Here is a 15,395-nt window from a genome sequence, read left to right as displayed (position 1 = left end):
AAAGAGCTAAGAGACAAGATACAATATGGGAAAAAATTTTTAGCAGCTGTACCTCAGTCAAAGGTCTACTATCTAGAATATATAAAGAATTGAAAAAAATCAGACCTCCCAAATTCAAAGACCCAATTCAAAAATGGGCATCTGAAATGAACAGACATTTCTCAGACAAACAAGTAAAAGCAGCAAATAAATATATGAAAAAAATGTTCAACATCACTGGTCATTTGAGAGATGCAGAAGAAAACAACACTGAGATTCCACCTCACCCCAGAAAGAATGGCTGCTAGCAAGAAATCGACCAATAACAAATGTGGGCAGGGATGTGGGGAGAAAGGAACCTTGCTCCATTGCTGGTGGGAGTGCAGACTGGTGCAACCACTGTGGAAATCAGTATGGAGATACCTCAAAAACTATGACCAGAGGTTCCATTTGACCCAGCTATTCCCCTGCTGGGTATCTTCCCCAAAGAATTAAAAGAATCATACCACAGCAATATATGTGCACCCATGTTTATAGTGGCACAGTTTGTAATAGCTAAAGCTTGGAAACACCCCAAGTGCCCATCAACTGGAGACTAGATAAAGAAAATGTGGGTTTTTTTATAAAATGGAGTACTACTCAGCCATAAAGAATGAGAAACTAGAGACATTAATAGCTAAATGGATGCATATTGAGGTCATACTCTTAAGTGAAATAAATAGGACACACATGTGTACATACCAAATAGTTTCTTTAGTGTGAGAAACTGAAAGTGTAAATAAGGATGAAAATCATTAAAACAAATAACTGATAATTTGAAATAGGAAAAGGTCCAAAGGTGTAGGGGTGGTGGGAGGGGAAGGGGAAAAGAAAGAAAGGCAAGGAAAAATTATGAGAAAAGAAAAAAAAATGAAAACAAAATCTATGTAAATAGCGAAGGGTGGAGGGGGTGAAGGGCACACAGGTAATGGGGGAAAAAATAAGAACCAAGATGCATCATGTACAGGGACAAGCACCCAATGATAAAGATAAACGTACTGTATACCTAAAATGTACCAATAAAAGAATTTTTTTTAAAAATGAAGAGAATAAAATTGAACAAAATTAAATCTTTCTTGATTTATTTTATGATACCAAAACAATCTTGATGCCAAACCCTGAAAAAATATTACAAAGAAAGTTACAGGTTTATATTCCTCATTGATAGAATAAAAATATTATTAATAAAATATTAGTAAGTTGAATACAGCAATACATTAAAATTGTAGTGCATCATGACCAACTGGTATTTATCCCAGGAAGGCAAGGTTGATTTAACACTTGAAAATCAATCATTGCAAATTCTCAATATTTACAGAATAAAAAAAAAAGAAAAATCATATGATCATCTTAATAATTTCTGACAAAATAATTTGTGAAAGGAAGGAGAGAGGGAAAGACAACTAACATCATGGAAAAACAGTAAACTCTTTCTTGTAAGATAAGAAATCTAATAAAGATGTCCACTCTCACCCCTTCAACTCTGTCCTGGAAGGCCTAGCCAATATAAGGTAAGAAAAATAAACAAAAAAAGACATAAAGAACAGAAAGAATAAGTAAAACTGCCATTATTCAAAGAAAAGGAGCCCTACATAGAAAAATCCTGAAGAATCAATAAAGCAACTACTAAAACTGAATAACTTGCCTAAAGTTGCACCATTAATAAAATCAAAGTTGAGGGCCGGGGATTTAGTTCAGTGGTTCTGCCGCCTGCCTCGCAAGTGCAAGGAACCGAGTTCGATCCCAGGTACCAAAAAAAAAAAAAAAAAAAAAAAAAAAAATCAAAGTTGAGATTTGAACCTACACACTCAGCCTTCCAAGATCTTAATCCCTACAATATACTCTATTTACAGATGACCATGCAGCTGCACCTGCATTACTCCCCAAACCTCAACACGCCCATCTCTGTAGGGATAATGGCCTCATTTGAAGATTTTGGAACAGAGGTCAGAAAGTTTAATAACTTGGCTCATATGTTAGCTTTTCATCACTGTGAAAATATACCTGAGAAAAACAATTTAAAGGAAGAAAGCTTTATTGACTTTTGCTCATAGTTTCAGAGGTTTCAGTCCATGGTTGGCTGGTTCTATTGTTTTCAGGCTTTTGGCAAGGCAGAAACATCATGGCAGAAGGGCATGGTGGTAGAAAAGTGCTTCCTTCATGGCAACCAGGAACAAAGAGAGCAGGAGGACCCAAGAGGAAGGGGCCAGGGACCAGATATAGTCACTTAGGGCACATACTCATGATCCACACTCTTCAACTAGGCCCCTCCTCATATTTCCATCACCTCCCAATAATGCCATCAAATTATGATCTCGTCAATAGATTATTCCCCTGCCGAAGTGAGAGCCCTTGTGATCCAATCACCTTCCAAAAAGTTGACTCCTTGGGCTGGGGATTTAGCTCAGTGGTTCTGCCCCCTGCCTTGTAAGCGCGAGGACCCGAGTTCGATCCCCAATACCAAAAAAACAAAAACAACAACAACAAAAAGTTGACTCCTGAACACTTGATTTTGAAAAACCTCTTAAATCTAAATCATAATAGTTCACATAGCTAAAAAGGTAGAGATCACATAGCAAGGGGGTGGAGGTGACAGAATTTGCATCCAGTTCTGACTAATCCTAAAACAAAGCAGATTAGAATATATCATGTTTTCCAGACCAGAAGCAGGAAACAATGAGGAGACCCAAATGATAAGACCTTAAAATAATAGAGAATAATGTCATAAAAGTCAAAGGAAGAATTTGTGACTGGTTAGATGTAAAAAAATGACACAGGAAAGGGAGAACATAGGTAACTTCAAAGTTTTAAGAATGAGACACCCATAACTTCATTAATAAAATAGGAAAGTCGGGGCCAGGGATTTAGCTCAGTGGTTCCACCGCCTGCCTCACAAGTGCAAGGTCCCGAGTTCGATCCCCAGTACCAAAAAAAAAAATTGGAAAGTAAGAAAACTACACTGCAGTGGGGAGAAGGATGAAGAGAAATGAAAACTTTAGATAGGTATCAACTTGATAGCTTAGAGATGGTTTTGATGGCAAATGATAGCCTAGAACAGAGGCACGTTCATCACAAAACAAAAAAATCTGAAGGTAGACAATTATTGATCTACATTCAACAGCTGGACATAGTCAGAGCTGTATTTCATGTTTCCCTTGGTCCTTCCCAATGACAGGCTAGCAGCCACAGGCCCAAGCCTCAGTTAATGATTCCAGGCAGGAAAAAGAGAAGGGGGTAGCAAATCACTCTGTATTTCATCAGTAAAGCAATGGCTTCCCTGGAAGTCTCTGGTAGATCTCTGCTATGTACATGGGCCAGCCCTGTGTCACATGGACACCCAGCCTCGAGAAAGATGGGAAATAAATGTTTCTCCAGTCTCTGTATCAGAGCAAGTAAGGAAAACAGTCTTTGCCACAACATATTAAGGGGATGTTTGTGTGGGAATATCCAAGAGGAGACAAAAATCCACCTGGTCTAGACCATGTGCCAAAGATGTGAAGTTTCAGTAATCTGAATACTTAAAGCACAGGTGCATGCTCCAAGAAAGAGCCAAGTCCGAAGAGAAAGGAGAAGAGTGGCAGCTCTGTGTTCTTCCTTTCGGGCAGGGGAAGCCAGCGGGTACACAGGATGTGGCTGAGTCGACCAGGCCCAGGATGGCACCGCCTCCACTCTGGGCAGCCAGCTGGTGTGTCAGGTTCTCTCCTTGTCATCCTCCCCACCCAGTCACTCCCATCCTCTTTCTCTTCCTGGGCCTCCCAGGACTCCTGAGGTGGTCCCTCCTCTTCCTCTTTGAATTTGTGAATTCAAAGCACTGGGAGGGAAAGTCTTCCCCCTGCCTCTGAATAAGATGGGTTTGACTCTGACTGAAGAAAAATGAACTGCCTTAGAACCCAGGGAGATGGTCCAGGAGCTTAAGCAGATACCACAGAAGAGCCATGAAATCTCACACACTTGTGGGGAATTCGAACAAAATGGAGCTGCCAGTCCACCCTCACTGGAGCAGGCCAACATCTGTCTGGGGGAACCCCAGCTACCACAAGGGGGCTGTGTCTGCCTTGCTGAGCACCACTTCTCTGAAGGCTCCTTCCAGCTTGTAGGCTGCGCTCAGGAGGTTCCTCCCAGCCCTCTGTACCTTGGGGTCACCAACCCAGTGTGTCCCCAGCCCCCGTAGACCCAGGGTGGGCTGACTCTCCCTCCCTGAACCCCCAGGGTGAGGAAAGTCAGCACCACAGAATCTAACCCTAATTAGACTGTTAGTTTGTATCTAACTGATATATATTATGTGTTCCCAAGGATTTGGGGCCACAATGAGATGTCCTCTAAGAAGCTGCAAAATAGCTGCCAAGCATTCAACTTTAAAACAGTGTATTGCTAACATCACAAAAAGACAGCATTTGACGCAATGTGTCTCGCTGAAGCTTCCTTGTGAAAAAGAAAATCAAATCTGAATCCACTCAAGCTCTAGACTCGAGTAATAATTTACAAGATATATAGGAGGTAGACATCTGAGAAGTCATGAGAGGGGAACAATTAAAATTCAGACTGTAAAAATAAACTGTCAGTTTCCTCAAGAAATTCATCACGAGAGAGAACTCAGATCTGAAATCACGACAACTCAATACAACTTATTTAGATTTTGATACAAACTGCCAGTGTTAATTTTTTTCAGTACTGGGGAATTGAACCCAGAGCTTCACACATATTAGGCAAGCACTCTACACCCTCAGCCTCGCCTTTCTAAATTTTGAAACAAGGTCTCACTAAATTGCCCCAGCTGGCCTCAAATTTGCTAGCCTCCTGACTCAGCTTTCTGAGTAGCTGGGATTACAGGCAAGTGCCAGGAAGCACAGCTACTAATGTCAAGATGTTTAATGTGATAATGGTATTGTTTTCTTTATAAAGAGTCATTGCCTTTAAGACATACATGAAATATTTACAGACTGAAATAGTACCTTATGTGGAATTGAAGGCAAAATAATCCTGGGGGCAGGGGGAGATTGATGTATGGATAAAGCACACCTGGGCATGAGGTGAAGCTTGCTGGGGGGTGGGTGGGGATACATAAGGATCACAGGAATCATTCTGCTCTCTCTTCTTTTGGCATAGTTTGAAATTTTCCATAATACAAACTGTTGTTGTTTTAAAAGAGTAGATTACAATACAGCTATGAAATATTATTTTTGTCCAAAAAAATGCACATCAGCCAGGAAACACAAAAGGAGCAGTACAGACAAGATACAAGAAGCCGCCTACAGGGTTGCAGATGCCACTCTATCATCCCCAAGAGGGATGCATGTGACCGTTTCACCCCTGCCCCATTTGTACCCTCTATAGTCAGGGCACTGCACTGGAGCTGGAATAATGATGAAAAACTACAGGGGCTAATGTCAAGGCATGTGAAAAGAGATGTAAACAGGTGATTAAGTACCATGGCGTCCGACCCAGGTTACTAGAGTGTTGGACACAGTGTGCTATGGGAGGATTTGTAGCAGTCATCTAACTGTTACAGGTGCCAGCCAAGCTGTCCTGAAGCATTCCCAGAACCATCTTCTGATTAGAATTCCATTCCCATGCTCTGTCACTCTAGGAAAAGAATGCACTCTGCAGGTCAGGAGACATAAGCATCCTGACCTCCTGGCAGCTTCGCTTCTCTCTCTAAATGGATCCAATGTGCTTCTAGTGACAATTAGATTTCCCATTCAGCTTGCCTAGAAAAAGAACACATTAGCCCGAGGATGTGAGTGTCCACTTCTCGGATGCTACAGATTTTATTGTCAAATGAATGAACTGTCTGGTATTTTAAGGTCTCCGAGTCTGGTCCCTATGCATCCGGCACTGAAAGACGCATTAATTCTTGATGTGCTGACAAATCAGGATTTCAGGGCTTCAAGGCCAGCCCTGAGCCCTGGAGAAATTACCAGGTTAATGTCACCCCTGGGAACCTGCCTGATTAGATACCAGCCTCTCCCAGGGATGTGCTCCTGCTCTGTGTGCTTCTTTGATCTTCTACATTCCTCAAGGGTGGAACCATGTCTAATGCTTCTTTGATATCTGAGTCATCTTCTCACACCATGTGTGCTACAAAGTATTTTGGTTTTAACAAATTGGTTCCTTGATTTCTTTCACTCTTACTCAACCACATCAAAATAGCTAACATAACATCCAGCTGGGGTGGGGGTGGGGGGTAAGTCAGGTGCAAAGAGACTGTCTAAGAGGTATTTCTTAAAAGAAAGGTATTTCTTAAGAGAAACACAGGGCCGGGGATTTAGCTCAGTGGTTTCGCCACCTGCTGAGCAAGCGCAAGGACCCGAGTTCGATCCCTGGTACCAAAAAAAAAAAAAAAAGAAAGAAACACAAACACTTTTTTAAAAAGTCCTCCGCTGCTTTCAAAAGATCACAACCTTTCTTACACATTCAACAGTGTTAATCTGGACTTTTGCTTTGGGCTGTGAAGCCAGGAGTCCTCAGCCTGCCAAACAGCTGGGGTCTGGCCACCCCCTAGGCAACACAGAACTCTTCATTAAAGGTCAGGGAACTAAACCTCGTCAACTCCTTCCCAAAAGAAGACACAGTTTGTTTTGTCTCCAGTATTTTCACTGTCAGTCACTGTCAGCTAGCTTCTTTCTTCTAGAGCAAGGAATGGTAAACTTTCTCTGGAAAGGTTCACATAGTAAATATTTTAACTCAGTAGACCACAAGTCTTGGTCACAGCTGCTCCATTCTTCCACTGTGGTGTGAGGCAGCCTCAGACAATATGTAACCAAGTAAGTGTGGCCGTGTTCCAATGAAATTGTTTATGAACAATGAAATCTGAATTGCATATAAAAGTCATGGGTCACAACATATTACTCTTTTATTCCCAACCAATCAAGAATGTAGAAACCATTCTTCACGTAGGACATGTATAAGCAGCTGCTAGATCAGCCCGTAGGCCATAGACTGCCAGCCCTGCTCCACCGTGACAAACACTGGCAATGATTCACCAAACACATGTGACTACATGTGGTCCCTGTCCCATCATAATGCTCCCTTTCCATCACCAGAACGATGACCTGGAAACAGTTCTTAAATTCACAAGCAGCAAACTTAAAATCTTGTGAGAAAAATGCTTTCACTATAATTAAACAACAGTCAGCATACTTTTTCAAAAAGTGACATTTTACATATATTAAATCCCAAATAGTGGGAACCATGTAATTCCTTCCTAGTTAACTACACTTGCTGGGGGAAAAAAAATTATAAAACCCATGAGATAATGCTAAGCTTTGCCAATGTGTCTGCTGAGATTTCTCAATTTTTGATTTATACATCCAAACAATTGCTATTTTTCTGATTTTAAGATCAGCATTTGTAGACTTTCATCTCCAGTGTCCAAAACCATGAATGGCAGATTCATAAGAAGGTTTACATTTTTTTCCTTTAACCTAATTCTCACAGCTACACATTTTCAACTTCCTTCCCCACATACAAGTTTATGCAGTACTGTCCTGTCCTGAACACACATTTCCAAGACTTTGTCTTCCTTGTTTGTTTGCTTTGCTTCAACTTTCATTGTACCCTTCTTTACTTCTACATATTTTGTATTTTCACTGCTTTTTTATTTTCAATCCCCGGGTTCCTCTTTCCCTAGCTGTTCACAAGTTGTCATTTGAACTACACTTCCCAGTTCTGTTCCAAGTTAAAGGGTCCCAGAAATATACCTCAAATTGTACACAGGAGTCCACTGTACCATCCTTCCTTTTTTTGTTCATGTGCATGATTGAAAGACATCTATAATGAAAGGTTTTATAAAAATAGAGCACATAGTCTGGGCATGGTGGCTCACACCTGTAATCCCAGTACTCAGGAGCCTGAGGCAGGAGGATCAAGGAGAGTTTGAGGCCAGCCTGGGATAGACAGTGAGTTCAAGGCCAGCCTGAAATACATAGAGAGAACCTGACTCATAAAAACAAAAAAACAAATAGAGTACATATTCCTATATTCCAGATTTGGTCACAAGGGGAATTTATGGTGGAAAGAAATTAGCAGATTCCTATGCCACATCTTTGCATCCTTGCTCAAACTGCTCCTCTGCCTGTCATGCCCTCCCTAGTCTCTGCCTGGTAAAATGTCCCTTAATCTCTGAGGCCCTGGCAGACCTGATGACTCTCCCTCCTGCATTCCGAAAGTGCTTTCCACACCTCCACTAAAGCACTTACCACTGAACTGTGGTCAGTTGTTTATGCAGCTGCCCCATTTCCAACCCCTCACTCCCCAAGACAATAAGCAACTCTCATTTTTGTGTTGCATCCCTCCCTTAAAAAATAAACAGACACCCCAGACATGGTGGTACCCACGCACAGGCTTAGCTACGTGGAAGGCTGAGATAGGAGGACCACTTGGGTCCAGAGGTTCAAAGGGCAACATGGAAAGACCCTGTTTCAATAAATACATGAATAAATAAATAAGTAGACAGACAATCTAAGTAAAAATGCAACCTTAACACATGTCACCTGAGGCCTTTTAAAATGAGACTGCCATTCCTAATCTGCTCTTCATAGGAATTCTGGCACCACAACAGCAGTACAGGCAGGGTTGTCTTAACACCAAAAAATTAAATGCTTCCACAGCACCTGGCAGTTTTTAAAGCACTTGTACCTTTTTCTCTTGCATTTGTCCACTCATTGCTGGGAGATAAGCTTGAGACAGTCCTAGATTCATTTTTCAGACACTCAAAGAGGTAAAAGTGACAAGTCTTCCAAGATCAGAACTAGGGACAGCTCTGGGCCTCAAATCCTCAACTTACTGATCTGTCCACAATCATCCACACTCCACTAATACCAGCCTAGTATTTGGGAGAGGTTTTTTTGGTGGGTTTTTGTGTTTTTTTTTGCCTAGGAGATTTTTTCCCCCATTATGAACGGTGGCGTTAAATCAAAGCACCATGCTCTTAAAATCCATTCCAAACAAAATCATTTAGGCAGAATCACACTCTGAAAAGAGAGTAGACAGCATAAATATGCCCCATGTATATTAGTACTGCTCTGATTTTACCATAAGTGCTTATTGACTAATGAATTACCAACTGTTCAAAAAAATGACACGCCGCGCGTTTCTACAAATAGAAGTATATTATTTATTATCTAAAAATCTCACTCATGAGGAAGCATTAAATACAGGATCTTGATCGTTTCTTGTTTTATAATTCACTTTTCCTAATCTATTAAATTGAGATTACTTATCACATTAGCAGGCTCTTAAATACAGCCTTAAATAAAAAATAGCACTTAAATATGCTCTTAGTTCCTCTACATAATTCTGTATGATTTAGCCATCACTTCAATTGTCTTACTATTTACTGCATGTAACTTTCCTAATATTAGTACACATCATTTTAAACATAAATGGGGCAATGCCTGCCAAAAATTATCGCTACTGTGTGGTAATTCAAAGTCAAGATTATTCCTCAGATATATTAAGTTATTCAAATTAGCTACATTTAGCTTTTCTCAATTACTTAATATTTTTCATCAAAGGCCTATAATAGAGTATCCACAGCATGTCACGCTGAAGATTCTCAAGTTCGAGCTGGTTACGAATCTGCTAATTGAAAATTTTTCAATATGGCAGAGCACAAAATACTTCACACAAATGCAAATAGAGATGTCATGCAGATAGCTGCAAGATAATCACTGCCCTTCTGCACCACGCTCTGAAATTCAGTGGCAGTTCACTCTGCAAGATTTCTTGCTCAGTTCTTAAAAGTTCAGATGTTTCACCTTTTAATCAGGGTAATAAACTATAATTGCTAACATACTGTGTAATGCTCACTGCTAACCCTGCAATCTGGACAAACAGAAAATTATGCTGTCAGTGCCTGCATACAACTGCGATCCACTGTTGCACCTGACACCACCTTCCTTAGAGCTGTTCCCTAGAGTTACATGCTTTATGGTTTTAATTTTGTTTTTAGAGTAAGGGTCTTTTCCCAAGAAGCAAATACTAAGACGAAAGCAATCTCCCGCGTGACCTTCCTAGCTCAGACCTACAGCGAGCGACGGTGGGGGCAGAGGACTGTGAATTTCAGCAAGGGACTCGGCACCGCTGCGTCCCTCACACTTTGTTTTAGGAACAACAACCAAAAAAAGAGTGTTACTCTGCACCTGCCCGAGCCCCCGCCCCTCCTGAAAACTTAAATTACATCCACCCCATGGTCTGAAAGCCGGAAGACGGTGTGTATCCATCCTTCCTTCCGTCCCGCGAGGCCGGGAGAAAACAAACCCCCACCGAACAGTGGAGCCCGGGTAGCGGCAGGGCGCAGGGGGCGAAGGCCAGGCGGTCGCTGGGTCCACGCGGCGACGCGTCCTCCCCTCCACGTGCAGCGCTCGGACTCAGGTGGCGCCCCCGAGAGGCGGGGTCTGTGTCCGCTCGCGTCAGGGACCGGACCAGGACCGGGACCTCAGCCCCCTCCCCCGCCTGAGGACCCCGGCCCGCAGCCCGGCCGCGCTGCGCCCCGGGACCCGGCTGAGGCTCCGGGTGGCGGTGCCCGCGGGGTCGCGGGGCCCGGGGGGCACTGCAGAGCCCGAGCCCGGCTGCGGACCCGGCCCGAGATACCTTTTATCCAAGCAGGCGATCCACTCGGCGGAGGAGGAAGAATGGGCAGCGTGCGCAGCGACCATGTTGGGCAGCGGCGCGCGGTGTCCCCGGCTGCGGCGACCTCGGCGCGCGCTCTGCCTCCGCCTCCGCCTCCCGCTGCGCCCCGCGCGGACCCCGCGTCCTCCCGCGCGTGCTGCGGGCCCGAGGGGCGGGACGCGGCGGGCGCTGCACTGCGGCGCCCGGGGGTGGGGTGGGGAGCCCCTTGGTCCCGCCCGCCCCGCCGCCGCTGCTGCGGGGAGGGGTGGGGGCACCTGCGACAGGTGGCCCCAGCGTCCGGGAAGGCCTGGGCCCCACCCTCCCCGCGGGCCTCGGCAGCGGGGACTGAGGCGGGCTCCGCCGGGTGCGTGTGGGGAGGGGGCAGTGTCAGCGTCTATATGTTTTTCATACAGCAAGTGCCACTAAAATGGCTGCTGCCTTTCTGTCTCCTTAGAAACCCATTAGTCTTCCTCAGCAGCTGTCCAAACTTGCGGGCGGCTTCTTCTCACCTTGCTGTCTCCCTCTGAGGAGGGGTGGAGGGAGGATTACACAGGCGTGGGGTGGGGGCACCGCGGTGACTGCGGGTGGAACCCAGGGCACAGTTTGTCCTGAAAGTTGAGAAAGAACTAGGAGGAAATGGGCTGGGCGAGGGACAGTGGATGCTGGCCGATGGCAAACTGCAGTCGCTGGGCTTGAACCCTGGACTGGCTCGGCCACCACCGGCCTGCCGAAGGGAAACACAGCTAAGGGTGGAGAGAATTGGAACCACGCAAGGGTTCAGTCTCAGGACACAGGCCCGTCCCAGGCATGGTGTGAACCCAGACGCGCTGACCTTCGGCTTTCCCCTGACTCGGGGCTGGCGGCGGGCATAGCCTGGCTCTCTGGGGATCTCCGCAGGATGATGCTGAGATGTTCCCTTACAGTCCGCCTAACATCAAATGCATGCCGATGGTTGTTCACGAATTGGAAGACAGCTTAAGCCTTTCGGCCACCTACCAAGCACTGTTTTGATTTTTACAGCATATGGTTGGGAATAGACAATGGGGGAAAAGACATAGCATTGCTTTCTTTACCCTTGTTTTGTTTCTCTCCTCCCCACCCCTGGTCGCGGGGGGATTCAAGGGCCACAGGAAAAAGAAATAGCAAGAATGCTTTTATTCTAATAAAACAACCCTGATGTTAGAGCCCTCCAAAGAATCTGCGCGTTCCTCTGCTCCCGAGCTAGGATCTTGTGTCAGAGGGAACCAGGTATCCCACTCAGCAGCACCTCTCTGCTCACTCAGGTCTTGTCCCTCAGTTGGCCTTCACCTTGAGAACTGGTTTAATATACCATATAAAAATTACCAAAGATATTTATGTTGTGGCTGCTTTTATGGTACAGGTATGAAGGAAGAAATGTGTCTCCTACATGTCTGTTTTGTTTGCTTTTTGAGACAGGCTCTCACTATGTAGTTCAGGCTGGCCTTGAACTCAACAGCAGTCCTCCTGCCTCAGCCTAATGAGAGCTGGGATCACAGGTGTGCACCACCATGCCTGGCTGTAAGTCTCATTTATAAAGACATCAGAGAGCTACTGAAACATTTCAAGGTCACCAAAAGCTGACTCAAAAAGCTTCAGAAAATGTTTAGAGGTGAGTAGCTAGGGGAGAAAGTGATCGAACGTCACCTCTCATTACCCAGCGATCCATAATACCCAGAGTATTCACCATTAATTTCACATCCACTGAGCCATAGACACTGCAGCCTTCTTTACATGTGTTATCTCATTTAATCCTTTTTTTTTACATTATCGATTATTCACTCTAATCATTGGTACATTTTAGGTATACAATATAATGACATTCATCATTGGAAATTTGCACCTTTACATAGTCTCTCTTGGTTCTTATTTTTCACCCTTACCCAGCCCTCCCTTCAACCCCTCCAGTCCTCCCTATTTACAAAGATTTTGTTCCTATTTTTCCATTTTCTCATATTAATCCCATTCCCTTCTATCCTTTCCCCTAGCCCTCCCACTTCCTTCCCCTTTGCCCCTTTTCTTCCTATTTCACATTACCTATTACACATTTAGTCCTTATTTACACTTTCAGTTTCTCACACCAGAGAAACTATTCGGTATTTACACGTGTGTCCTATTTATTTCACTTGAGAGTATTGCCTCAATGTGCATCCACTTAGCTATAAATGTCTCTAATTTCTCATTTTTTATGGCTGAGTAGTACTCCATTTTATTTAAAAAACCACATTTTCTTGATCCAGTCTCCAGTTGATGGGCATTTGGGCTGTTTCCAAGTTTTAGCTATTACAAACTGCACTGCTATGAACATGGGCGCACGTATATCGCTGTGGTATGATTCTTTTAATTCTTTGGGGAAGATTCCCAGCAGTGGAACAGTGAGGTCAAATGGGACTTCCAGTCCTAGTTCTTTGAGGTATCTCCATACTGCTTTCCACGATGGTTGCACCAGTCTACACTCCCACCAGCAGTGGAGCAGGGTTCCTCTTTCCCCACAGCCCCGCCAGCATTTGTTATTGGTTGATTTCATGATAACAGCCATTCTTTCTGGAGTGAAGTGGAATCTCAGTGTTGTTTTCATTTGCATCTCTCAAATGACCAGTGATGTTGAACATTTTTTCATGTATTTATTTGCTATTTCTACTTCTTTATCTGAGAAATGTCTGTTCATTTCAGCTGCCCATTTTTGGATTGGGTCTTTAAATTTGTGAGGTCTGGTCTTTTTAAGTTCTTTATAGATTTGAGATAGTAGACCTTTGTCTGAGGAAGAGCAGGTGAAGATTTTTCCCCACATTGTGGGTTGTCTCTTCACACTGCTGGTGGTTTCTCTTGCTGTGCAGAAGCCTTTTAATAAGAAGAGATCCCACTTGTTGATTGTTTGTGCTAGTTCACAGGCAACTGAGGTTGCATTTGACAAAATCCAACATGCATTTATAATAAAAGCCCTACACAAAATTGGAATAGATGGTCTCTACCTCAAACTGATAGAAGCCATCTATGAAAAACCAACAGCCAATATCATACTAAATGGTCAAAAACTGAAATCCTTCACACTAAAATCAGGAACAAGACAAGGATGTCCACTATCACCACTCTTGTTCAATATAGTTCTGGAAACATTAGCCATGGCAATTAGACAAGAGAAAGAAATAAAAGGAATAAAGATAGGAAATGAAGAAGTCAAATTGTCATTATTTGCAGATGACATGATACTCTATATAGAAGACCCCAAGAACTCCACCAAAAGTCTTCTAGACTTAATAACCAAATTCAGTCAAGTAGCTGGATACAAGGTCAACACACAAAAATCAATAGCTTTCCTCTACACCAATGTCAGACTCACTGAGAGAGAAATAGGGCAAATAATTCCTTTCACAATAGCATCCAAAAAACTGAAATACCTAGGAATCATCCTAACGAAAGAAATCAAAGACCTCTTCTCTGAAAACTATGGCACTCTGAAAAGAGAGATTGAAGATGATATCAGAAAATGGACAGACATCCCCTGCTCCTGGGTAGGAAGGATTAATACAGTGAAAATGGCCATACTTCCAAAACTGCTATATAGATTTAATGCAATTCCAATTGAGATCCCAGCAGCATACTTCATGGGCCTTGAGAAAATAATCCAAAAATTCATTTGGAACAAGAAGCGACCCAGAATAGCAGGAGCAATTCTAGGTAACAGAGACATGGCAGGGGTTATCACAATCCCCAATCTGCAACTCTACTACAAAGCTACTGTGATAAAAACAGCATGGTACTGGCAAAGAAACAGACCTGAGGACCAGTGGAACAGATTAGAAGATGCAGAAAGAATGCCAGATACACTCAGCTATCTCATCTTCGACAAAGGAGCCAAACACCCTCACTGGAGGAAAGATAGCCTCTTTACTAAATGGTGCTGGAAAAATTGGGCTTCAACTTGCCAAAGATTAAAACTAGACCTATATCTCTCACCATGCACTAAACTAAAATCAAAATGGATTAAAGATCTAAATATTAAAATAGAAACTCTGAACCAGTTGGAACAGAGGTTAGGTAGAACCCTTGAAGACATCGGTGTAGGAAAAGATTTTATGAACAAAACCTCATTTAATCTTTAGAACATCCTAAGAGGCATAGCCAGAGGCATACTACTCCACTTGGAGTGATCAATATCTTTAGAAATGTAATAAGATAGTGAAATTATATCTATCAGCACTTTCAAGGAGAGTGCTGATGGGCTCAGAAGGAAGACTCTGGGCAGCATGCAGCAGGGTGATAAACCAAGGAGTCCCCTTGGCTTCTTAGTAAGCAGGCCTGGTGAACTGCGTGACCTTTGCATTGTGTAGGACACCAGCTTCCCTCTAGAGAAGAGCTGAAGATTGAAAGAATGTGCACTGCAAGGGGCATATATGTCTCCACCCAGCCCTGGAGGGAGGCACTGGGGACCCCAAGGTTCTCACTCAGACACTGAGACTCAGGAAGGGCCCATAACCAGCCACTGCCTGGCACTGGGGCTCCTGAACTGGAGTCCTGTACATCTGGTTCCAAAGCACTTGTCCCTCGGCAATGGCATCACTCTTCCTGTCCAAGGAATGAGAGAATAGAGCGCATCCAAAAATGACTGCCCAGGTGATAAGAACTAAGTGGTCACTGGTTGGGTTTTTTTTAAATGTAAGAATAGGGAAAGAAAAAGAGACTAGGAACAAAAGATAGAAAAAGACTGGGAGCATGCTTGTAATCCCAGCACTCTGGGAGGCTGAGGC

The 15,395-nt window shown here is 43.6% G+C and overlaps 1 protein-coding gene across 4 annotated transcripts in view; it reads right to left on the bottom strand.

The window, feature by feature from the left end:
* Window positions 1–10,770, bottom strand: part of Rapgef4 (Rap guanine nucleotide exchange factor 4) — a 306,593-nt gene extending 295,823 nt beyond the window's left edge. For 2 of the 4 annotated variants that reach the window (XM_004857682.3, XM_087200374.1), the window contains exon 1: window positions 10,612–10,764. In XM_004857682.3, coding sequence (XP_004857739.1) covers window positions 10,612–10,676 — 65 coding nt within the window. In that variant the 5' untranslated portion in view covers window positions 10,677–10,764. Of the gene's footprint in view, window positions 1–10,611 lie in introns of all 4 variants that reach the window. The other 2 variants (XM_004857683.3, XM_087200386.1) reach the window with 2 other exon arrangements.
* Between the last annotated feature and the right edge of the window lie 4,625 nt (window positions 10,771–15,395).

Source organism: Heterocephalus glaber, unplaced genomic scaffold, assembly GCF_053883595.1.
Source record: "Heterocephalus glaber isolate CG9 unplaced genomic scaffold, H.glaber_assembly_v1.0 deba00000347, whole genome shotgun sequence".
Taxonomy (NCBI): domain Eukaryota; kingdom Metazoa; phylum Chordata; class Mammalia; order Rodentia; family Bathyergidae; genus Heterocephalus; species Heterocephalus glaber.
The sequence above is the reverse complement of the archived record's forward strand: the minus strand, read 5'-3'. Positions and strand labels throughout refer to the sequence as shown.